Here is a 24,705-nt window from a genome sequence, read left to right on the forward strand (position 1 = left end):
TGAGGAGACAGCCGTTTTCAGGATGTAACAAATAAGGTAAAACAGCAAAGTTCACAGATTCTAAATAATGATCTCCATCTCACTAAAGGAAGCAATGGTAGGAGTGGGAATTTTGCAGAGCATTGAAAAGATTTTAGAAGATATTTTCAAGATATTTCAAGATATTCTTGAAAATTTGAAAAGGTTCACTAGAGATGCATAAAAGTATAGTTAATACCAGTGAAGTGTGGGCTAAATTCAGAGAGGATTCAGTTATCAATGTTTGTGACACAAAGACAAAAGCCAGATAAAATGGCCCATGCATGGGGCAAGAAGCATTGAGACGGATCCAGTGAGAGCAAATTCCACTGACAGTCAGATCTACCCAGAAGTCCCCTTCCTGACAGTCTAGGAGCATCATCTGTCTGCCACTAAACCAGCTTTTCCATAAACACCAGTTAATCAAAATCAACACAAATCACTTCTGGATAATTTTATTACTTACATGGTTTTCCATTTTGATTAATGCCTAATATAACCACATATAGGAAAGTAACTGATTTCTGTTTTCCAAACAGGTCTTTGCTTCCAAGACAATGCAGCAAGGCAACCACCCCAAGTGATGACTAGAGATTTGCCCTTTTTTTAAAGATTTGTAATTTATTTAAGAGAGAGAGAGAGCAGGGGGAGGAGCAGAGGGAGAGGGACAAGCAGACTCTGTGTTGAGCACAGAGCCCCACATGGGGCTCAATCCCACTGCCCTGAGATCATGACCTGAGCTGAAATCAAGGGCCAGACCCTTAGCCAACTGAGCCATCCAGGCACCTGAAATTTGCCCTTTGAGAATATTGAACTAAAGAGACTTTCACTTGGAGGACACAAAGCAAACTGAAGGCCACAATGACACACAGTGCTGAAGACAGGGATATTAAGTGAGAAATGCACAGTGCCCCCTTCTGCTCCCACCCCACTCCCAACATGGGCAGCCAGGAATGCACACCACCTTTGCCCCTTCCAAGTGAGAATGGAGAAATACCAGCCATCCAAGAGAAAAGACCAGTAGACAAGCCCCGCATCCATGGCTTCCTGATCAGGCTTTTCTATCTCATACTTAATTTTAAAAAGAATGCTGGGATCCCTGGGTAGCTCAGCGATTTGGCACCTGCCTTTGGCCCAGGGCGTGATCCTGGAGTCCTTGGATCAAGTCCTACATCAGGCTCCCTGTATGGAGCCTGCTTCTCCCTCTGCCTGTGTCTCTGCCTCTCTCTCTCTCTCTCTCTGTCTTTCATGAATAAATTTTTTAAAAATAAAACATTTTTTTAAAAATAATTCTTTCCACATTTCACTATATTTGTTATGTTATGAAAGGGCATAAAGTTTGTCTGTTCTATCCCATTGATGTGTACTCAGTACTTAGAATAGTGCCAAGGACATATTAGGTGCTCAGTAAGTATTTGATGGATGAATTAAATGTATTTAACATCTATTGGACCCTCATAGAGACCCAAGCACCTCAAAAATGTTCTCTTTGTATTTGGAGAATGTCACTTCATGTCAGTTATTGACAAAAGAAGTGTCCTAACGTCACCACATTTTGCAGCTATATTTCACTTCACTGTACCTCAATTTTAAACATAAAATCGCTGATGTTAATGTTTCTTCTATTAGGAAAAAAAAAAAGTGAGTCCTATCACTTTATATTTATTGGCATCGATTCCTAAATAAAAGCACAAGAGATTTCCTTTAGAAAAAGACTGATTACAGACTACAGGAGAAATAAGCCAGATGGTCCCTCTAGTGGCCTAGAAAAGCTAACACTCTCCTGAGTATCTAACATTCCTAAGGAATCAACACCTAATAAAAATACAGTCCTTCTAAAGCTGTAGATTCAGGTGAAAAAGACCCATTTGGCTGCACAGATACTGAAATGACTTCTCCACAGGGTTACATAGTAGTCAAAGAGAGAAAAGAACACGGCAACACAGCCGCAGTTACACCTAGTGGCAATAACTGAGTAACTGTGTTCTCCTATAACTGCCTCTTATTATTCTCCAACTTGTCCTGGAAATATGCGTGTTCTTCCGTACAAGTATCTGTGTGCCCACGTGCACACACACACACATACTCCTGCACACCACATGGATTGTGATGCCTAATATTTACCGGGTCTGGAGCAAGGGTCACTAACTTGTCTAAATATTTTTTAAAGTTATTTATATATTTATTTAGAGAGAGAAAGAGCACTCAAGTGGTTGGCGGGGAGGGGAAGAGGGAATGAAAGAATCTCAAGTAGACTCCGCACTGGGCACAGAGCCTGACACGGGGCCCAATCTCAGGACCCTGAGATCGTGACCAGAGTCAAAATCAAAAGTCAAGAGTCAGAAGCTTAACTGACCGAGTCACCCTGGCACCCTCCACAGTCATTTCTATTCAGAATATCGATGGAATTGTGCCACTGGTCTCCAAGATTGACATCACGAAGTCCAATGCTATTTAGCTTCCAGTCCCCTTGTACATAACCCATTTGATTATTCTCAAAGATTTCAGAACATTCTTTTCTCAGATGTTTGCATGGCTGGCACTTCTTTCTCATTATTTAATTATCTGTTGATCTCTGAAGAGACCGACCTTTCTTGATCAAAAAAGAAGACCCCACCGGTCACTCCCACATCATCATATTTTATTTTCATCAAAGTATTTATTGCTATGTGGTATTTTCTTGTTTTACTCCTCTCTATATTGTCTACTAAATAAATGATAAGCTTCATGAGAATTCATTTGCTTCTGAATCCCCACTGTCTAGGACAATGAGTGGGTACTCAATAAATGCTTATTGGGTAAATGAATGAAAGCCTGTGTACTAGCATTACTTTGAGAAGTAGAGTAAGAATAGCTTTTCAATTGATATTTCTAAATTATGTGAAACAGCATCATGTGTAAGATCCCATTTTTTTCATGGTGTTTATATTTACTACAAACCTGTCTTCTAGCCATAGTAAATCATAAATCAGAAAACCAAAAACTTTAAAACTAAAATCAAACTTTTGAGCATTTCAATTTATTTGTTCTCAGAAAGTAATGGCCACAGGCCAAATTATCTTCTTCCCTTACAAAAATTAATACTTATTAAGAGTTAAGTCATCATCTCTTTTTTCAAAGATTTTATTTATTTATTTGAAAGAGAGGAGAGAGAAAGAGATGGAGCACAAGTAGGGGGAGAGGCAGAGGAAGAGGGAGAAGCAACTCCTCACTGAGCAGGGAGCCCAACGTGGGGCTCCATCCCAGGACCCTGAGATTATGACCTGAGCTGAAGGCAAATGCTTAACCGACTGAGCCACCCAGGAGCCCTAATGTCATCATCTTGATTCTAGTAGAGCCATGACCCAATAATCTGGTAAGGTATACAAACGTGCAGGCTTCTGTATCAGTTGGCCTCTATCTTGATCCAAGCTTTGCCGTGTAGGAGCTACGTATCCTTGGGTTTGTTATTTAATCTCTCCAAGCTACAGTCTCTGAATTATGACAGTACTTGTCTCCCAGGCATGACTAGGGCCCAAGGAGGTCATTCATTTAACATTCTAGGCAGAATCCCTGAGCATTAATAAATGTTAGCTATAATTATTGTAAGAGATTATCTACTTGAACATTTTCATATTCTTTGCAAAATCTTGGCTGGAAGTATCATTGCATGAAATAATTTCCTGTTAGCTCAGTGCAAACACAAAATGGCCTCTTCAAACACACTTGAGATTTTCCTTAATCAGGTGGGGCAAAGTATATGACTGATCATGTTTTCTTTCCAGAAGGAAACTCAGGTCAGTTGCCATAACCTCTTCCAGATATTTTTTTTCTAATTTTTGTTTTTTCTTGGCTGCCTTTCTCTGATTTTATTTTCAATTTTTCCGTTTTTTTTTTTTTTTTTAAGATTTTATTTGACAGCGAGAGAGAGAGCGCACAAGTAAGCAGAGTGGCAAGCAGACAGAGAGCAAGAGGAGGGAGAAGCAGACTCACTGTTGACAGAGAGCCTGATGCAGGGCTCAATGCAATCCCTCAATGCTGAGATCATGATGTGAGCTGAAGGCAGATGCTTAACCAACTAAGCCACCCAGGCACCCCTCAATTTTTCTTCTTTATATTGTGTTTAACTTTGTGGCTTATGGATCTACTATTTACCAACTAAATGACCCTCGAGAATTTATTTTCCTCATCTGTCAAATGAGAGTGTTGTGGGGACACCTGGGTGGATCAGCGGTTGAGCGTCTGCCTTTGGCCCAGGGCGTGATCCTGGAGTCCTGGAATCGAGTCCCATATTGGGTTTCCTGCATGGAGCCTGCTTCTCCCTCTGCCTGTATCTCTGTCTCTCTCTCTCTCACTCTCTCTCTCTCTCACTCTGTGTGTGTGTGTGTCTCATGAATAAATAAATAAAATCTTTAAAAAAAAAGAGAGAGAATTGTTGTGAACATCAATGATCTTGTCACCTAGTATCCCTTTTTCATAACCACTCCTCTACTCCATCCATATGCCCTGCAGTCATACAAGGTAGCCAACCCTCTAGATTAGTCTAGAAGTGGACATCTAATTCAAGCCAGACCAAGGAGGCACTTGCCAGGAATTTTGGATTTAGGGCTGAAAGAATCAGGTCAATTTCCTTCTAGTGGCTGAAATTGTAAAACATAAAACTCAGGAGTTGCTAGTGGCTCTGTTTCCCACTTACAGAAGGAGCCAGTGCACAGTGAAAGAATGACTCTAACATACAGGGAGGAGGAAGACCAGGAGTTCTAATGGTTCTGATTGTTCCTAGATTCTTGCTCTTCCTCTGGCCTAGCTGTTGCATCAGACAGCCCCCTATCTTTCCAATAAAGTTTCCTTTCTGCGTAGATAATTTGGGTGTGATATCCATCACTTGAAACCAAAATATTTCTAATATGTAGAAAATAAACCCTATTTTGAATAACTGTTATAAAAGGTAAATGCGATAAAACAATTAGTATGCCTAGCATACTACCTGGCATATAATATTCACTCAACAAATGATATCTATTAACATTATTTAGAAGGTGGGGATACAAATTCTAAATCAATTAATTAATGAACACAATTTTAATAGCTTACAAATCTTTTTTTCTTGCAGTTCTAAAATTACTCAACGGGATTTTTTGGTTTGGGATCTTGAAAGAATTCCAAAATAAGAGAAATGCTCTGATTAAGTTTGCTACATGTTACTATATAAATCTAAGTAACTCACACTTATAGTTAAATAATCTTAAAGAATAATGAAGTCTCAGATCCAGTAACCCTCAATTTCTTGCTGAACTCACTTGTTTAGGGTATGGAGGAAAATTAGAAAAAGAATATAGACTTACATTTCACTTATCCCACATATAATAGAATAAATCAGACACATTTAAGTGTATAATACTGATTTGGTTGTATTGACAGAAGTCTTCACATTATATAAAGGATGCAATATAGTAAAGAGAAAATGGAATCACCATACCTGTAGAGATACCACACTGACATTATCAAAATGGATGTGTCCATTAGGCTCTGTGACAGCTGGATTTGCATAACAGGTCACACCATTGATGGCAGGTAATGTTTTAGGTTGATGAGTTTTCTCATGAGAAGGACCAAAGTCATCATTTCTAAAGTGGGTATGATCATTCTGCATGAAAAATTTTAAAAAGGAAGAGATTATAAAAATTAAAAAATGATGGCTCACACATACAAGAAAGTAGAGAATTTAGTGCTTTTTATTTGTAAGAGAAAATGTGTATATCTATTCTGTAAAGTAATCTTTTTAGATTAAAAGTATCTTCATTTATTAGATTCTGTTTTTTCATGTTAGGGTACCTATGCCTTGTTATTTTGATGAACATGAATGAATGCAAATTGGGCACATTTTTCTTAACATTAAATTGTTGGTCCTTATTCCAAATTCTACACTGTGAATCAATTGCTTCTCTTATACTTTTCAATATATTGACTTTTCTTTCTCCTGACATTTACAAGTCTAATAACTGAGCTGTTCACATAATTATAAGAACAAAATTCCTGGGGCACCTGGGTGGCTCAGTCAGTTAAGGAACTGATTCTTGATTCCAGCTCAGATCATGATCTCAAGGTTGTGAGATTGAGTCCCATGGCAGGCTCTGCGCTGGGCATGGAGCCTGCTTAAGATTCTCTCTCTCTCTCTCTCTCTCTCTCTCTCTCTCTTCCTCTGCCCCTCCCCTCTGCTCATGCTGTCTATATCTCTCTCAAAAAAAAAAGGGAAAGAAAAGAATAAAATTTCTGTCATTTGCCTATAAAAATATATAACATAGTTTTAAGGAGTCAAACATCAAACATTTCAATAAAGTCTATTTACCTGACCATACGTCTTTAATAACATCTTAAGCACTCTTTCAAAAAAGAAAAGTATGTAAAATCCACCAAACACAGCAACTGCCTTCTCAACATAGTTGTCACTTTTGGGATTGAATCCAAATGCCTGAGAGAGAAAAATATTCAGGTAAAACCAAGTAACTTAACCTGATTTCTGGAATATAATACAAAATTTTTCAGTGTACAATTTTCACCAAAGTTCTAAATCCATCTCGGATCAGGTAATATTGGGAATTTAACCACCAAAGGCAAACAAAAACTCTGAAATTTAAGTAACCAAACTGTAAGAGATCACAGAGGAGTCTTATAACCAGAGGAAGTTCTATTCATAAAACCCCAGAGTATCTTATAGTTTCCTAGCTATAAGATAGTTTTCTAACTTATAGTTTCCTACCTTCATCAATGTTTGCCTTGCAAGAGCAAGCTTTTAGCAGTAAAGAGGAAGCATTGATTCCCACCTTTCCAGATAATATTAGATCTAGGTCATGAAGAAAAATGAGACATTGATAATCCATTTTCTCTAAAAGTAATATATTTGTCCATCATACCCAGATTCAAATTCTTAAAGGAAACATAACAAGCCACTTGGATTACTGTTTTCCCAAAAGAGATCCTTTTAAGCCTAGAGGATCCTGGTTGGTCCTAAAGAGATAAAAAAAACTCAAGGGCTGGATCTGAGAATGAAGAAGAAAAGATTTCTTTCACACACACACACACACACACACACATACACACAGGAGAATGAAATAATCCACTGTTTAAAGGACATAGGGCAAGGGCAAGAGCTAGAGTTTGAAATTATAAAGAGTCAAGGTATTCCTAACAGACAAGACACACGAACTTTAATAAAAGCTGTAGTAAATGTCTGGAGACATTTGGTGGTACATCTTCAGTAAACCTGACACCACAGGCTCTTTAGAAAATAAATAAATAAAGTCCGTAGAAAAATTACATTTGCCAAATGCAAGACAAAATAAAGTTTTCAGGCCCTTAGAGGTGTCCCAGAGCTGTCTGGGCACGTCCTGATGGCTGGCCTCCTAGAATATTAATTTTATCTCTGACACCAGTATCCCTTGTAGCTTGAGACAAGCTTTTTCATCTGCTGTGATTCAGCTTTCTCTTATCCAACCCTATCAACCAGACCATAAAATGCTGTGAGAATTATAGAGCCTTAAAATGTACAAAGTGCTAAAACATTTAAAAGAAACAATTACTCACAGAAACAAATAGCTATCATCCTTACCTCTGGAATAAGCTGGAAAATGGCATTTGAAAATAGAGTCCCAATAGCTAGACCAACAAAAAAGGTCAAAATCTTCGGGAAATAAGATTTCTTTATCAATGGAGTCAAAATCAATCCGAGGAGGGATGCCAGATTAATAATTGTCACTGACAAGAGTCCGTATCCCCAAACTGTAGATCAAAGGGAAAGAGGAGAAATTAATCAGAACAAAGGAGCCAAATGAAGTCATACTGTACATGAAGCTTGAAACAATCTTTTTCTTTGAAAGCCTGAACCAGATATCTTCTTTAAAATAAAATGTTGGGGCACCTGGGTGGCTCAGCAGTTGAGCATCTGCCTTTGGCTCAGGGTGTGATCCCAGGATTCTGGGATTGAGTTCCACATTGGACTCCCCACAGGGAGCCTGATTTTCCCTCTGCCTATGTCTCTGCCTCTCTCTGTGTCTCTCATGAATAAATAAATAAAATCTTAAAAAAATAATAACAAAATCTTCTCAGTGAAAATTGTACAGAAAACTGTGATATAAATATAGAATAATAAATACAAATAGTAACATGGCTTTACGCTGTCATCAGTCCTAAATCGCCACTACAGGCACAAAGAAATTTCTAGCTCGCAGGGAATTTGGAGAACATCTGGAAGAGTGTGACAAACCACCTGAGGGCTGCAGGTTCCAAGTCACCTACTTTCATCTGTAGCTCAAAGCCTGATTTAAAACTTAGCCTTTCAGAGGAACACAGAGTTTCGGGGAAAAGGTACAAAGTGATGGGTGGAGGGTAAGGGTGGAGATGGGTGGGTCTGGTTAGCTTCAAGGTGACCATAGTTGCTGACACTGTGCTTGGCATAATCACTTGTCTGCAGGCGCCTGTGAAGTGCACTTCCTTGGGAAGGCAACACCTCACCCAGCTGGGGCCTCTAGGACCTGGACACAGCCCAGTGCAGTGAGCAGTCAGGAGGGGAGCACGTGGGGACCAGAGAGAGCTGTATTGCACAACTCACCCTGCTGAGCCCAGATGAAGGCGAAAATACCCTATACGGTGAGAACTCCGGTGACAGAAGGAGGTGGCAAGTCTTTCAACTCTCTGCCCCTAAGGTCTGGTATCCAAGAGTGCTTAATAAATATCGCTGACAATGAAATGAACGAATGTTATCCTAAGCTTTATAGCTAATGGTAGGTGTGACCTTTATTTCCTCCGGATTATTCTAGAGGGGCTGGTTTAAGGATACGACGGGAAGGCAAGTGAAGCATGCTGTGTGAACCCAGGACACACTGGGACGGCAGTGCAGACTGACATAACCCGGGCCCCTGGAACCGTGGAACATGTGGCTTTGCCTGTGCCCCACACACTGAGCACGAAGGACAGCGTGAACGATGAGGAAGCTGCCTCAGCACAGGCACTTCTTTAAAATGCCCAGAAAACATTTTTAAATGTTAGGCCTCTTTTCTCTTTGACAGTCTCAGTAGAGTACCATAGCAACACTTACTGCTTATGAGGGTTTGCCATTGCCAGGTACTGTGCTAAGAAACTGATATGTATTAATTAATTTGATCATCACAAAGCCCTGTGAGGTGAGTACTACTATTGCCTCCTTCATATAGTTGAGGAAACCAAAGCATATGGAGTTCAAATGAGCTGCCCGAGTCATGCAGATGAAAAGCTGGATTCTGAACTCAGGCAGTCTGGCTCCAGTGCTGACATATTTTAGCAATATGCTTCGTTATTCCTGTAGAGGTATTCTAATTTTTAAAAAGACCAAGGGACTCAATGAAACTGTAAGTATTTTACATTGTGCTTCATGAATACCAGATTGCTCACCATTATTCTAGTTCAAGCAATTCTATCTACATATAAACAATCTAAGCAAATGTTTATGGAGCCTAGCAGACCAAACCATGATTCCTGCCAAAAGGGAGCCCAGATCTTTGCTTGGGGAACTGGTAAATGTGTAGGCACATACGCACACAAAGCAGTATGAGGTCGTTTGTCCTGCATACCAAATGAAATGAACAGAAAATAAATGTTACTCTGACCACAAGAATCTTCACAGCACTGACCATCCCTTTATCTTCTCCAGATGCTTACCTATCAGTTCCAGACCCCTGACCAGGTCCTGCAAAGTCATCTCATTGGAACTATGAAGGTCCACCTCATTCCCATTTACTACCTTATCACCTAAAACAGTACTAGCTACTCCCCTCAGACTCTCCACTTGGAGAGAGCTCTCAATCTCACATCTGCCTCCATGGTATAATGATGTATAGTTTCCCTTAACACAAATAGCCTTCTATCCTTTCACTAACCTATACGCATTCTTCATTCAACAAATATTTATAATCTCATCCAGTAGAAAGGATACATACATGCTGAAACATGCTAAAAAAAAATCAACTCTCTGTCCCTAAGGCTTGCTATCTATCCAAGAGGTGCTTAATAAATATCGCTGACAATGAAATGAATGAAAAAAAATCAACTCTCTGTCCCTAAGGCCTGGTATCCAAGAGATGCTTAATAAATATCGCTGACAATGAAATGAACGAATGTTATCCTAAGCTTTATAGCTAATGGTGGTGTGACCTTTATTTCCTCCAGATTATTCTAGAGAGGCTGGCTTAAGGATACGACAGGAAGACAAGTGAAGCATGCTGCGTTACTCAAAAGAAGTTTGTGAGTACCAAACTGAGGCAAAACCACATACACATATTAAACACATCACCTTCCCCTGAGAAATCTGTGATCTCCACAGGTGGCAAATACATTAGGATTAATTTCAATTTCTCACCCCAACCAGTCATTTTCATAGACGATTCGCGACAGAACTCTATCAGTTTTGCCTGAAACATCTCTCACCCTAGCTTCTTCCTCATTGAAATGTCTCGAGCTCAGGCCTCATCATCTCTCACTTCCTCTTCTGAGGTGTTATGACAGTCTTCCTACCCCTACTTGACATGGCCACCAGACTATCCTGAAACCACAACTCAAATCATCTCATGCCCCTATTCAAAGCTGCTGTTCACAAACTGACTCTCACACAACTTTTCCAGTGTTATTTACACACTTCTCAACATGGAATTTATGCTAACAGAATGCTTTCCAAGTACAGAATTGCCTTTATTTGAGGAACTTTATCCGAAAACGTCTATCTTCATTGCCTGAGAAATTCACATGTGTTTCTCTAAGCCAACTCCAAGATCTCTCCTATGAAGCTTTCCCAGCTCTTCCAGGCAGCTGTCCCTTGCTCCTTAGGCTTTGATTAAAGGTAATTGGACCATGTGCCATATCTTGAGTACAAAAGTAGTTTTATCACATATATTTGTCTACATCATACAAGTCAAGAGATTTTTAAGGAGAGGAACTAAGTTTATTCTAGACAGTGTCTAGAATATTGCCAGCAAATAGCACACATTCTTTAATGAATGAATGAATGCCATATTTCATGGTAGAACCCAGAACTCTGTCAAAAAAAAATCATTTGCTTACTCAGTTTTTCCAACTTCATTACCATTGTGCACATTTTTCAGGACCACTTGGGGAAGTTTGGGAGTGTGAATCATCGCCTTCTAGGCATACTACATAGCTTCCTCTTCTTGTTTTGTTAGGACATTATTAAAAAAAAAATTCCATCCATCTCTTCAAGTGGGGCACCACAGAATGAATTACTCTAAGGAAATTCCTTGAACCTCTTCCTATACCCATAGGCCTCATTCTAATGATCTGATTGAAAGAGGATCTTTTCCTCTCTGCTTCTTAGTGAACTATGAAAGATTTTGATAAATTTGCAAGGAAAATTAGTAACCAATAGTTAACATTTATTGAATGATCATTGTGTGTTAAGATTCTTCTAAAAACTGCATCCACTTTGATTCATTTAATTCTCCTATTACATACAGTTTTCACAAAAATAAAATAAAATCAGCTAATGCAGTCCCCAAAATATACAGTAAGCCTTCAATACATATCATTATTATTTAAAAATAATAAATTAGTAAACAGACCATCTTAAAAACCCTGTGCTCTCATCCAGATATTATACCTTGAGGAAGCCATTCAACATCTCTGGTGCTTAGACTTAAGTCATCAGTTCTACTACAGAGTTGGACAGTGTGATCTCCAGAAATGTTATAAGTAAAATTCTTTTCCTCTTACCTATTATTTGAATGAAGCAGTATTCTGTGACCCCATCAAAATAACGCACCCATTTTGGACCATCAAATTATTGCTAAAGCTTAATTATTCTCTTAAAGAAGTTAATTTACCATCAGTTTATTGTGCTCATCAGTAAGAGCTTATAAAACACCTGAAAGGCAATTTCAAAATCACAAAATACAAGGTCTCTGATAAATGAGACTATTTTATCTGCCCACTGAAACATCAGTGTAAACACATTTATAAAATCTTTATATCATGACTCCTTTGGATTAGTTTTATTTTGGTTTTTCATTTCTTTGAATGAGCTCAGAATTGACTCTATATTAAGTGAACAGTTACATCAAGAATCCAATGAATTTAATACTTAAAAAATATTTTATTTGTGAAAAAAGAATAGGCTTACACAGGGAGCAGGGAATGGAAAAAAACCTGTGAAAACATGTATAAAAGGAGTGAAGACATAGATATTCTAGACTTTTGCATATATTAACTTATTCAATATCCCAACAATTCTAGAAGGAATGTACTATAATTATCTCCATTTTACAGATGAGAGAACTGAGGCACAGAGATATTAAATAAATCGTTCAACCAAGCTGCACACACAGCTGCACTAAAATAAGATAGCACATCAAATAAAGACAATGTAGTGTCAAATTAAACATCTTAGATGCTGAGTGAAGTAAGTCAGTCGGAGAAGGACAAACATTATATGTTCTCATTCATTTGGGGAATATAAATAATAGTGGAAGGGAATAGAAGGGAAGGGAGAAGAAATGTGTGGGAAATATCAGAAAGGGAGACAGAACGTAAAGACTGCTAACTCTGGGAAACGAACTAGGGGTGGTAGAAGGGGAGGAGGGCGGGGGGGTTGGGAGTGAATGGGTGATGGGCACTGGGGGTTATTCTGTATGTTGGTAAATTGAACACCAATAAAAAATAAATTAAAAAATTAAATAAATAAACATCTTAGATTAGTAATAATGAGTACTTTACCAGTTTCCCTAATTCTCCAGAGTTTTTTTCTCTTCTCTTATCCCATCCCACCCACTCCAGCCCCATTTCAATTCCTAAGATAAGGTGTACTGTAAGAGGCATTTCTGTCTTTATTGGGCCTCCATCCAAATATTTGGTGCCAGTCTAATCTTGTAATGTAGAATTATTGATTTTCCATTTTATGACTTTGCAGTGTTGACCCTGGAATGTGTCACTTCCTGCTTCCCAATTCCCTGTTCCTACCTCCTGGTTCCTGGGATAGAGGAAACCTAGGAATTAAAGTTAGAAACACATTTGTTTTATTTATCTCACAGAGAGAGAGTGAGCACAAGCAGAGGGAGCAGCAGGCAAAGGGAAAGAGAGAAGCAGGCTCCCACTAAGCAGGGAGCCCAATGTGAGGCTCAATCCCAGGACCCCGGGATCATGACCTGAGCTGAAGGTAGACCCTTAACCAACTGAGCCACCCAGGTGCCCCTAAAAAACACTTTTGAATGTCAGTTACTAATCTGCACGAAGTAGAGGACTTCCTTTTTCTGAAGTTTCATCGCCTATGCCCCGAAATATGTACATGGTAGGTATATCTTATTTAATATATATATAAGGCCTAACTATGTGCCATATTATATTCTATAGCTTTACAAATATTATTTAATCCTTATAGCAACCTTATCATAAAGGTGCTATTTCAGATTAGAAAACTGAGGCAGAAAGACATAGTCATGTGCCCAACATAGCTGGAAAAGTAGAGAGCTGGGATTTGGGCCCAGGTGGGCTGGCTTCAGAACCTATGCTTTTATTATGTTACACTACTATTAAATGTTAGTATATAAAGAATTTTCTGAATTTACTTTTGAATATAAAATGCAAACCGTATTAAACAAACTTGTAGAAATACAAATATATTCCTATTCAGTATATAACTTAGAAAAATATTTGCTTAGACAATTAGTTATATTACTGTTATTCACAAAATTGCTAACTATATTAATAAAGTATGTTTGTTGGAGCCTTCTGTTCTTTATGTATGTAAATATAAAATATAAAAGAGAACATGGGTTTGAACCAGACTTGATTATGTACAAGTTGTGTACTCTTAAGCAAAATACTTGAAACTCATATTATTTAAAAGCTTGACAATTCAATGGTAGTTCCTACACCATATAGTTCTATGTATATTAAATGAGTTAACATAGATCAAGTATTTGAAATAGTACCTGCCATATGGTAAGTATGACATAAGAGTTGGCTACTATCATTATTTTTGTCATTGTTGTTATTCCTGTTACTCAAAGAGAGAGAGATCATATATACACAAAGGAATTCAAGAGTCAGTAGAATAAGTACTCCCTTTGTTGAAGTATCCTTTTTCTTCTCTATCTTCTCTCTTTATAGTCTCTTAGGCTCAGGTTAGAAGTGGCTTCACATGCCATTTCTAAGCAGTCAAATCTCTAGCTTTTACCTGTAATCTAAGCATAAATGTATGCATGCCACTGCCTACTGGTAATTCCCCCTTGTTGGTCTATGTCAATGTCTCAAACTAAGCATATGAAAAATTATACCCGATGCTCACCACTTGCTTTCTCCCTAAGAAACTGCACCTCCCTGTCTTCTTGATCCTGGGAAATGACACAACCATCTTTCCAATTTCAGTGGCTCAAATCCCGATTCTTCCTTCCCAACACCCTCCCTCCACCCCCATCCAACCAGAGGCAAACCATTCCAGCACAGTTTCCAAAATCCGTCCTGGATCTGATCACTTCTCCTCCCTTCTGCCTCTCCCACCTTAGTCCAAGTCCCCAATCCTGAGCACCAACCCCTGGCAACTGCCTCCTGACTGATTTCCTTGTTTCTATTCTTACCTTATTACAATCTATTCTTCAAACTGCAAGTAGAATAGTCTTTTACAAATCCAAACAAAATTATGTGACTCCCCCGTTTAGAACACTTTAGTGTCTTCATACCACATTCAGAATAAAATCCAGTCAACTCACTGTACCCTACAAGGCCCCAGGCATCGTTTCTTTCTATTCCCCCTCCTGCTTACTATGTGCCAGACACACAGGCTTTCTTGCTGTTCCTTACATACACCAAGCTCATTGCCAAGCTCATGCTGACTGTTTCCTCGACTAAAAATGTTCTTTTCCTAAAAAAGACCTTGCCATGGTCCTTTCCCTACCTGCAGTTAAGACTCTGCTCAAATGTAATCTCATCAGAAAGGCCTCCTTTGACTTGTCAAAAATCATACTTGCCCACTGTCTCCTTCTATTCTTTACCTACTTTATTATCTTCATAGCATTTATCACCCTGAAATTCTATTATTTATTTGCTTCTTTGTATAAATATTTATTCTTTCTCTTCTCCATTACATCGTAAGTCCTAAAAGGTCAAGGAATTTTCCTTGTTCACTACTGAATCCTAATGCCCAGAAGAGTGCTTTACATGTCATTCAATAAACATTTATTGAATGAACAATGTACCAAAAAAGTGAAAATTAAAATATCCATGTGGGTCAGGTTAACAATTTGAAGATATCAAGAAATTGCACATAGATAGCAAATAGACCCCCTGAACAAGTGGTTTATTTTCTGCAAAAGAATTCTTCTATATGTTTAAGTATGTGAACCATATAGTAAGCACACACTTGTTTTCTTATATTTTCAAATTTCCTTGCAGCAGGTTATTCCTTTGAAATGCAACATCTATGCCACTACTATTAGAGGCACTTAAAATAGTCACTGGCACTTTTTATCCTTTATGAAAATTAAAGCAGTAATAACTTGTACCTTAATATTTAATCTAGAACCATGCTATTCCCTATCCCTTTACTGAAAATTATGGATAAATTGTCAAGCTTTTAAATAATATAATAAGCATAAGGTAATGAAAATTGATCAATTATGAGCAAAATAGTTAATATACGATCCAACATGTACAGTATAAAGCATATATTGTTTAAAATCAAGAATTGAGGGAGTGCTTGTGTGGCTCAGTTGGCTAAGCATCCAACTCTTGGTTTTGGCTCAGGTCATGATCTAGAATCATGAGATCCAGCCCCACATTGGACTCCATGCTGAGCGTGGAACTTACTTAAGATTCTTTCTTTCTCTCCCTCCCTCCCTCCCCTTCAGTGCCACCTCCCCCCCACCCACCCCCTACCCCCCTCCCCGCCATCTCTTTAAAAAAAAAAAAATCAATCAATAAAATTAAATAAATAATAAGGTATTGAGTTTTAAAATGTTTTTAAGTGATACCAAGTGTAATTTTGACTCCACAAATAGAAGAGCACAACTTATGAAGTTTAAATGAGTTCTAATTATTCTTATTCTAAATACTTTTAGAATGCAAGTATTTTACCAAGGACTTCTCCGTAGATTAATTAAAAGCAATAAAGCAGAGAAAGAAGCATGTTAATTTAATTTCAGACAAGCCTGTAGACTTTTCAAACAAATAGGAGAGAAAACTTCCAACATACCTTCTGAAATACTTGGTTTTGTTTTGTGTTTGTGCCGATCCTCACAAGGATGAAAGTTCAATTGCTGTAAGACTGCTGGACAGATCACAGAGAAGTTGGAGCTGCTTATCTGAGTAGTATTTGAAAAGCCATGAAGGGAAAAGATCTCTTCTGCTGATAGACACTGAAACAGGATAAACAAAGTAAACATATATGTGTTAACAGAGTAAAAGCATGCAAAGATACTTTAAAGAGACAGAGAATTTCAGCTAGACACACAGAACTAACTCTACACAAAAACCCTAAAATTGTAATATAGCCCATGCCTCTTTAAACCTAGAAACAAGAAAAAATAGCAAAAATAAAACAAACTAAAAAAACAAAACAAAACAAAAACTCTTCTTGATCAACAGTCTACCTATGGCAGCCAAAAAGATTAAGAACTGGTTTGGGGGTTTCCAAGGACTTTACAGACATTAAAAGTAGACCGATAACTTTCAAATCAAAAACTTAAAGACGATTCTATATTCTCAATCTCCCCTCTCTGTTTTTCTTTAGATTGAATGGATATTTTGTATATACTATTGGAGTAGCTCTCTGTAACATTTCTTGTAGCCAAACACCTGGCTTCCCTATAGTTTCTTATTTAAGAAACTAGTCCATGCTTCTAGACTGCAATAATAATTCCAATATATAAAAGTTGTTTTAAAGTATGTCTTTAGCATATATGGTTATTTGCTAAAATATGTATGGTTCTCAGTGATGGCGGATAGCTTTTCTATACCATGTAAGGTTTTGAAAATAGTGTTTGGGCTGCTTAGAAATTCATTAACTATTAATAAAAACTTTTAGGAAAAAATTCTTTATGAAAATAACTTTTTAGATGTATCAGTTTTTTCTTGGGTATATTTTAACTGTATCATCCACATACTTGCTTATTAAGAATGTAAAAAAAATTAAATGTGTTACTATAGCTAATAATCATGATAAGAGTTACAGATTGTGAAAAATATCCATTCAATCAAACAGAAAAATCTATCTTTAATAAATACAATTGAGAAAATTCTTTGTATGCTTCAGCCAATATTTAAACTCCACTACGATCTAACTTAGCTTTGTGCTATAGACTGGACTATGTTCTCCCAAAATTCATATATTAACGCCCTGACTCCTAATATACTGATATTTAAAGTTGAGACCTTTGGGAAATAATTACGGTTAGATGAAGCAATGAGAGTGATGTCCTGGTCCAACTAGATTAGTGGTCTTATAAGAAAAGACACCAAAGAGCTTGCCTGCTCTCTCTCTCTCCACCATGTGAGTAGACAGCTAGAAGGCAGCCATTTGCAATCCAAAGACAGAGCCGTCACCAGACACAGACCCTTCTGACCCCTTGATTTTGAATATCCAGTCTCCAGAATTGTGAGAAAATGATTTCCATTGTTTAAGCTATCCAGGTTATAGTATTCCATTATGGCACTCCAAGCTGACTAACACTCTATGAATGGTATTTAGAACTCAAAGTTGATGTTAACTGTTTGACCACAAAGTTCTGTGATTTCCTTCACAACAGAAACAATAAAACTAAAAATGAAAGGTATCGGTATAAAGAGATCACTACTGATTATTAAGATGAAAAAACATCAAATACACCAAGATGTATGCAGTGGGCAAAACTAAAATTGCAGATGCCTTAAAGAAAGTTCTCATTTAGACTTTTTGTTTTTTAATGCCTAAGTGTTTGCCTAAAGCTATTCCTTGTTCAACCCATGACAATGGGTTTGGATTCATGACAATGATAGCTGCATGCCTTCCCTAGAAGAAGAGACAGCACACTCAACCTCTGTTAACAGTCTTGTCTTCAGCAGAAACTAGGGGGGATAATAAACTAATGGAAGGGGAAAATAGGTCAACTGAAGGAAGGAAAGTAGGAATAATTTATTTGTTATCATGAAGCCACCCAGGAGCATAACTGCTAGACTCAAAAGTTAAAGTCAATGTGGTCAAACTGCCCACTGCAAGATTCCAGAAATAAATGAATATAGTAGCATAAACATAAAACAGCACTGTTTCCTCACAAGGAAGTCTTAACCTATTTGGACTTCAAGTTCCTCCAACTATAAACTAGGATGAAAAGGGGAACTGCCCATAGATAATTTCCAAAGTCTTCTCAGAATTAGCATACTAAGACTTCCTAAAACTTGGTGACTGTTAAGCATTTCTTTTCAGACTCAAATTGTGACTCAGTGGGTCAGGAAATCCACATGCAATGTCACAGTCAGCATTTTGTAAGGAGCTAAAAGATATAATAGAAACTATAGAGTGTACCACACACAACAAGGGAAATTATTATTTAGTGAAGCTTTTGCTCTAACTATGCATCATGCACATATATACTGGATCACAATGTAAAATTCATTTTTTTACTGTAAATGGCAGTTAAGAGTTTGAAAGTCGATACCCTCAAAAATGCCTTAATTGCCCACCATATGTCATTAAAGACACTGTCCTTCATACAGTTGGGGAAAAAAAATATATAGTGCAGCCAAAGGAACATATAATCAGTACTGTAAGAGAGCTTAGAGTCTTGACAATCTATGCAACATCTGTGTAGAAATTTTGGCTGGATAGATGGTCATGGAACAATAACACCTTGACAGTGGCAACTGCTCAATCTCCAGAAAGAACAAGGAGGTGGAGAGATGACAAAACTCTAAGCCTTGCGTAATCAAGAAACAGACTCTTAACTATAGAGAATAAACTGATGGTGACCAGAGGAGAGTGAGTAGGGGGATGAGGAAAACAGAGGATGGGGATTAAGGAGGGCACTTGTTGCAATGAGCACTAGGTGTTGCCTGGAAGTGTTGAATCACTAAATTGTACGCCTGAAACTAATATAACACTGTATGTTAACTAGCTGGAATTTAAATTAAAACTTAAAAAAAAAAAAAACTCTAGGCTTTGCCTTTGAGAATGAGGACAGAATATTAACAGAATACTAGCAGTGTGACAAAACTCAATTAATGGCAGGCCTGATTTATTTAAAATAGTCCTCTACCAGTAACTAGGATCCCAATAGCTTTATACAATCGCCTATTTGGCTTTACAATCTCAATTTTCATAATGCTTTGATTTAACAAAGTTGAACCTGAAACAAAGAAAGCAGTTGTCTAAGAAAAGGGTGGTGTTTCCCAGAGCAGGGACAAACAGGATGAGAGCCCAGTGCCTGAACAGTGAGGTGACAACAAAACCGGTAGAACCGTTGAGGAAGGTCAAACATCCTCTCAAACACACCCCTTCACCTCCAAAACAAACAAGGAATAAATTATGAAACCAGTAGATCCACAAGGGCTCTTCACAAAACAATCCAGGATGATAAGCCTGGATAGTATGTGTCCTAATAAAACTTCCTGAGCTTTTTTACCATTTGTTTTACATTTATTTACTGAGCTTTTGTCTTTCCATCTGTTTTTACAACACTGCCATTCTCAAGAGTACCACCCAGCTGTTTACTACAGAGCTTTGTGCTGTCAGAGGTAGACTATAGCCCGCAGACACCCTACTATTGAGTGGGTTGACTTTTTTCTTAAAGAACTTTTCTCAATGTTTGAGTTAAACTCCTTTAGTCTCTTGCCACATTAAGGTGATTTCAAATGGGTCTTATATAGATGAAGTGCCAAAGTAAGAAAGTAGTAGAGGTATGGGGGTTTAGATTGATATCATAAAATAAGATCTCAAATTATATCCAAAATCATTAAACCAGAGTCCCATGCATTTTCTTCTTCTACTTCCCCTACTCTTTTTCCCTGACCAATTCTGACTAGTCAGAAATTTTTGTTTTGTTTTGTTGTTTTTGCATCTTTCCCAGACATATCTTTGTGGAAACACCAATGCAGGGAGAGCTCCGGCCAGGGTTGAATGATTAGGGCAACGTACTCCTCCAAAAGTTTGTAGAGTTAAAACTTGCTTATGATACATGAAGAATCAGGCAAGATTTGAAATGACACAGTGTGGATAATGATACAGGCGCTGTACTTGACAAAACTTTGGTCAGGCTCTTCTAAGTCTGTGAGGCCTCAGCCTTGTGTCCATCCTTGGAGGGCCAGCATTGTTCAGTTTTAGCAAGAATCCTACTAAGTCAGCTTAGAAAGAATCTTCCATCTTTGGTATCTAGTCACCCTGGCCTGCCTTCAACAAGAATCCTATTAAGTTTGTTTAACCAAAATACACACACACACACACACACACACACGATGTTTCCTCATAGCAATTTTCAATTCATTGACCCCTACCCTGCTCCTTGGCTATAAATCTCCACTTGTCCATGATGTATTTGGAACTGGGCCCAGTTCTACACTAAGGTCCCTTCTTCCCTATTGCAATAGTTCTTTTTTTTTTTTATTTTGTTTTAATTTTTATTTATTTATGATAGTCACACACAGAGAGAGAGAGAGAGAGAGGCAGAGACACAGGCAGAGGGAGAAGCAGGCTCCATGCACCAGGAGCCCAATGTGGGATTCGATCCCGGGTCTCCAGGATCGCGCCCTGGGCTAAAGGCAGGCACCAAACCACTGCGCCACCCAGGGATCCCCCTATTGCAATAGTTCTTAAACAAAATCTGTTTTTATCTCTTCAACTACTATTGTATTATACTACATGTATAATAACAATGTAATTATATTAGGTATTGCATAAATATTTTCCTTCATCCAACGAATATTTCTGGAATCACAAACGTCTGGGCATAATACTGATGGGAGAAGGAGCAGGTGGGGGAAGCTGAAGGATGGCAACCAAGAAAAAATAGTCCTAACACCCTCCATCAAGAAATCTAGTAATTATGGCAGAAGTAAATCACATACTAATATCTGTGAAATGAGAGAAAAAGTGATAAGTTCATGATACATAATGATAAAGCATTAGAAAAGTTCCTATAAGGGAGAAATGATATGCAGAGGAAATCGTCAAAAACAACTTTGAGGTTAGACCTCTGAGAAAGTAGAAAGAAGATAGCGCGACCAGTGTGACTGAGGGACCTAGGAAAAGGGACATATTTGGGAGGATGGTGGCCAGTTTGGTTTTAGACATTTTAAGTTATAATGCCTGTGGGTCACCAGATGGAAATGATGAGTGAGCTTTTTCTGAGAAAGGTAGAGGCCAGAGATAAGGATGCAGCTGTCTTCAGTAAAGAGATAAGAGATGAGTGGGAGGGGAGAAGATCATCAGGGGACAGAGCACAGAAAGAAGAGAAAACCTTTGAGAATACATATATAAATTGTGCAAAAGCAGTAAAAAGAGACAGAGAACAAGAAAAAGCCAGACCAGCCCAAAACAGAAGAAATCATGTAGGCCAGTAAAATATATTGAATACCTGTTGTTTTTGCCTGTCCAGGACCCCCATCATCCTGTAACAGACCACCTTCCTGTCTTGGGAGCCTCCTTCTATGTGATGTAGTTGGGGCTGACCATGGAAAATGTGACCCAAACCTGTCAACTATCTAGTACTGAAAAAAATTCTTTTCTGACTAGGATTGCTATGAGTCTAGGATTTCCTTAGGCCATTTTTCTAGTATGTGAAAGAAGGTGAACTATTGCTTAGAGACAGATAGGCTTCCAGCACCATAACTAATCCCTGGATACAGCTATGCCTAAAGATTGACTCTTCAGTGACCTGAGACAATGAATTGTCTTTGTGACTTCAGCTAATTAAAATTAAGTTTCTTCACTTACAAATGAAAGAGTCCTGATTGATATATAATCATTCAAAAGACATTTTTAAAACTAGGAAATGAATGCTACATCCAGAACATATGGGAAAACGAAAAGATAAGCTTTTTCACTCTTTAAATCTGCTCCATTCTTCCTTTTCTCAACATGTAGGCTATTTTCTCTACTTGGGTATCTACTCGAATGGCACAAATTAAGTCATACAGAATCCTAGGACCATCTGACCTCATACCCATTGTCCCAAGGCCTTCACACCCCATGAGAAATGAAATCTAATCCCATTCAAAAGTCACTCCAATGATGGTTTCAGATTCTGTTTTTTCATGATCTGTGCTTCTGTGGAAACTGAACCATTCACATACCCAGTAAGTACACTGCTAAGTGTGGCTATGTACTCTCTTGTGAAGGTGAAAGTAGGAAGAGAAAGCACCTTGTAATGCACTTAGACTCTGTGACAATCAAAACTAGAATGAAACATCTAGTCCAGTCGGTTTTCTAGGATGTCAAGTAAATGAGCCACAGAAACTTTAAATTTCATTACCAAGCCCCAGGGGAGCTAGGAATAGAATGGGAATTAGAATCCAAGTCTGAAAGAGCCCTAACTCCTTTCCTTTTAGTAACTTCTCTACACTGCCTTGCTCTGCACACTGTTGTTTTACAGCAGGAGCTATAGCCATCTTCTAGAACTTGCCAAGTATGGAGCTAAGATGAAAGCCAAACAACTCATCCTTCCCCATACCCTAAGTGAAGGACTCATCTCCTGTTTTTTGAAGATATGTGACAGGTAGGAGTCTGAATAAGAATCCACCCAAAATCTTCATCTGTCCTACTCTCATCAAAGCCAATCCAACTTATCCCTCACTGCCATTCATATATTCATTCACCAAACACAGGTCGATCACATCTTCTCTGGGCCAGATGTTCTGATAGGTGCTGAGAACAAGACATGATTCCATCTTCAATAAGCTTACCATTCAGTAGATTTTATATATATATATATACATATATACACAAATGATATAGCTACAGTTTAATGTAGGAAGGGCAACAGTAAAAATAGGTGCAAAGTACTGTGAGGGAAAAGGTCTGGGAAGACTTCCTGAAGAATGAGATACATGTGCTGAGTCTGAAATGTTCTTTAGTGCTTTTGCTGGCTGGAGAGATAAGATGTGACCAACAAAAACTTACATTAGGCAGAAATCAGTAAAGCAAGTAAATATATGATTCATTGAAAAATGAATTGTCTAAACAATAGTTATTACAAGAGTACTGAGGAGCACATAAAAGCAATATTCTTAGAATCCCTACACCAGTTACTAAAGTAAATTTAAGGAGAAATCTGGGATGGAGAAATCATGTCTTAGAAAAGTAAGCTGTCCAAGATGAAACAACTTATTACTGTTAACGACAGAATTCAGACTGTCTTTTTGCACTTTCTGACTTCTAAGCCAATACTCTTGCTGCTATACCCCTATGTTTTGCTGGTTGAACACTGATAAGAACACAAATAATGAAAGAGAGAACTGTTTAGACTCTGGCAAGGAGAATATTTCTTGCCCTTAAAGTGACTTGAGTCACAGAGTTAAATTACTCTTAAATCATACCCAAAGAGAAACCTTGAGAACAATCAAACACCAGCCAGGTTTTCCCACCATGGTGAGAGTTAAGAAGGAAATGCATGATAGTTGTAATCCTTTGTCCCTCAAATAGCCCTCCTACTCATCACTCAACCAGGAATGTTGAACAGGTACAATAACCACACTCAAGCAGCAGAAAGCCCAGAACCTGACACAATACTCTCTACTACCTATCCATGGCTGCTGACATTGCCAAGAAGTCCTCCTGTAACAGAATCATCAAACCTAGAATACCTGGATGTGTGCCACTTTGAATGCTTTGCTTCCCTGTTACTATTTTAAAGTCAGTGTTTTTGCAGCTCAAGCAGAGAAGCCAACCGGTTAATTCATCCACCCAAGCTACTATCACATAACCATACGACTATGACACCAGTACGACTGGCCATAGATTCTTTGGAACATATTAAGAGGAGGAAAAGGAGAAGATCCAAAATAATAATGTAATGGGAAAGAAACCTTTGGAAACCTTGAGATCATATTTACCTCAGTATTCAATAATGCTAATACTAATAATATAATGTTGTGTGGCACACAATAGGGCTCAGTAAATACTTGTTGAATGAATAAATGTGTAAATGCATGAATGAACCCCTCACTTCACGGTATTTTTAAAAGCCAATTGCAAAAACATTTTAAGTTCATAGTAGTAACCTAAGCAAATTAATGAAAAAGTAAACAAGAGCAGAAAGTAAAGTATTACATTAAGAGTGTTTCAAATATGGCAACTAGCCAAAGTTCCCAAAAGAACAACTTAAATATTTAAATGTTAAAAGGGTAGTTTGAGTTTAACAATTGGAAGGCCATTTCTGACTCCAACACAGGTGAATAGTCCCATTCATTTATCCTTTCAGGGGTGATTGCACAATGTCATAGAACCAGTGGCAGCACAGAACTACACTGGCAGCAGGAGTATTCAAAGTAAGAATGATTGAGAACATCACCTCTATATTTGTTACTGATGCAATAGTGGAACGACCAAACCTTAGTCACAAGGAACATGAATATCACTTCTGAACCTCCTTGATGTTGCTCAATGCATATATGCACTGAGTCACACTTACCAACACTCTCTTGAACTTTTTCTCTCTCAATTTCTTCTTCAGAGTTTTCTCAATACTATTTTACCAAGATAAGACAGAC

The 24,705-nt window shown here is 38.0% G+C and overlaps 1 protein-coding gene across 2 annotated transcripts in view; it reads right to left on the reverse strand.

Annotated features, from left to right (window-relative positions):
* SLC39A8 (solute carrier family 39 member 8) overlaps window positions 1-24,705 on the reverse strand; it is a 72,975-nt gene that overhangs the window by 33,263 nt on the left and 15,007 nt on the right. Inside the window, exons 1-5 of one of the 2 annotated variants that reach the window (XM_072810745.1) lie at window positions 17,497-17,675; window positions 16,223-16,385; window positions 7,607-7,776; window positions 6,347-6,469; window positions 5,477-5,644 (exon numbers count right to left, since the gene is read on the reverse strand). In XM_072810745.1, the coding sequence (XP_072666846.1) occupies window positions 5,477-5,644; window positions 6,347-6,469; window positions 7,607-7,776; window positions 16,223-16,385; window positions 17,497-17,673 (801 nt within the window). In that variant the 5' untranslated portion in view covers window positions 17,674-17,675. Of the gene's footprint in view, window positions 1-5,476; window positions 5,645-6,346; window positions 6,470-7,606; window positions 7,777-16,222; window positions 16,386-17,496; window positions 17,676-24,705 lie in introns of those variants that run through there. The other variant, XM_072810744.1, reaches the window with a different exon arrangement.

Source organism: Canis lupus, chromosome 33, assembly GCF_048164855.1.
Source record: "Canis lupus baileyi chromosome 33, mCanLup2.hap1, whole genome shotgun sequence".
Lineage (NCBI taxonomy): Eukaryota > Metazoa > Chordata > Mammalia > Carnivora > Canidae > Canis > Canis lupus.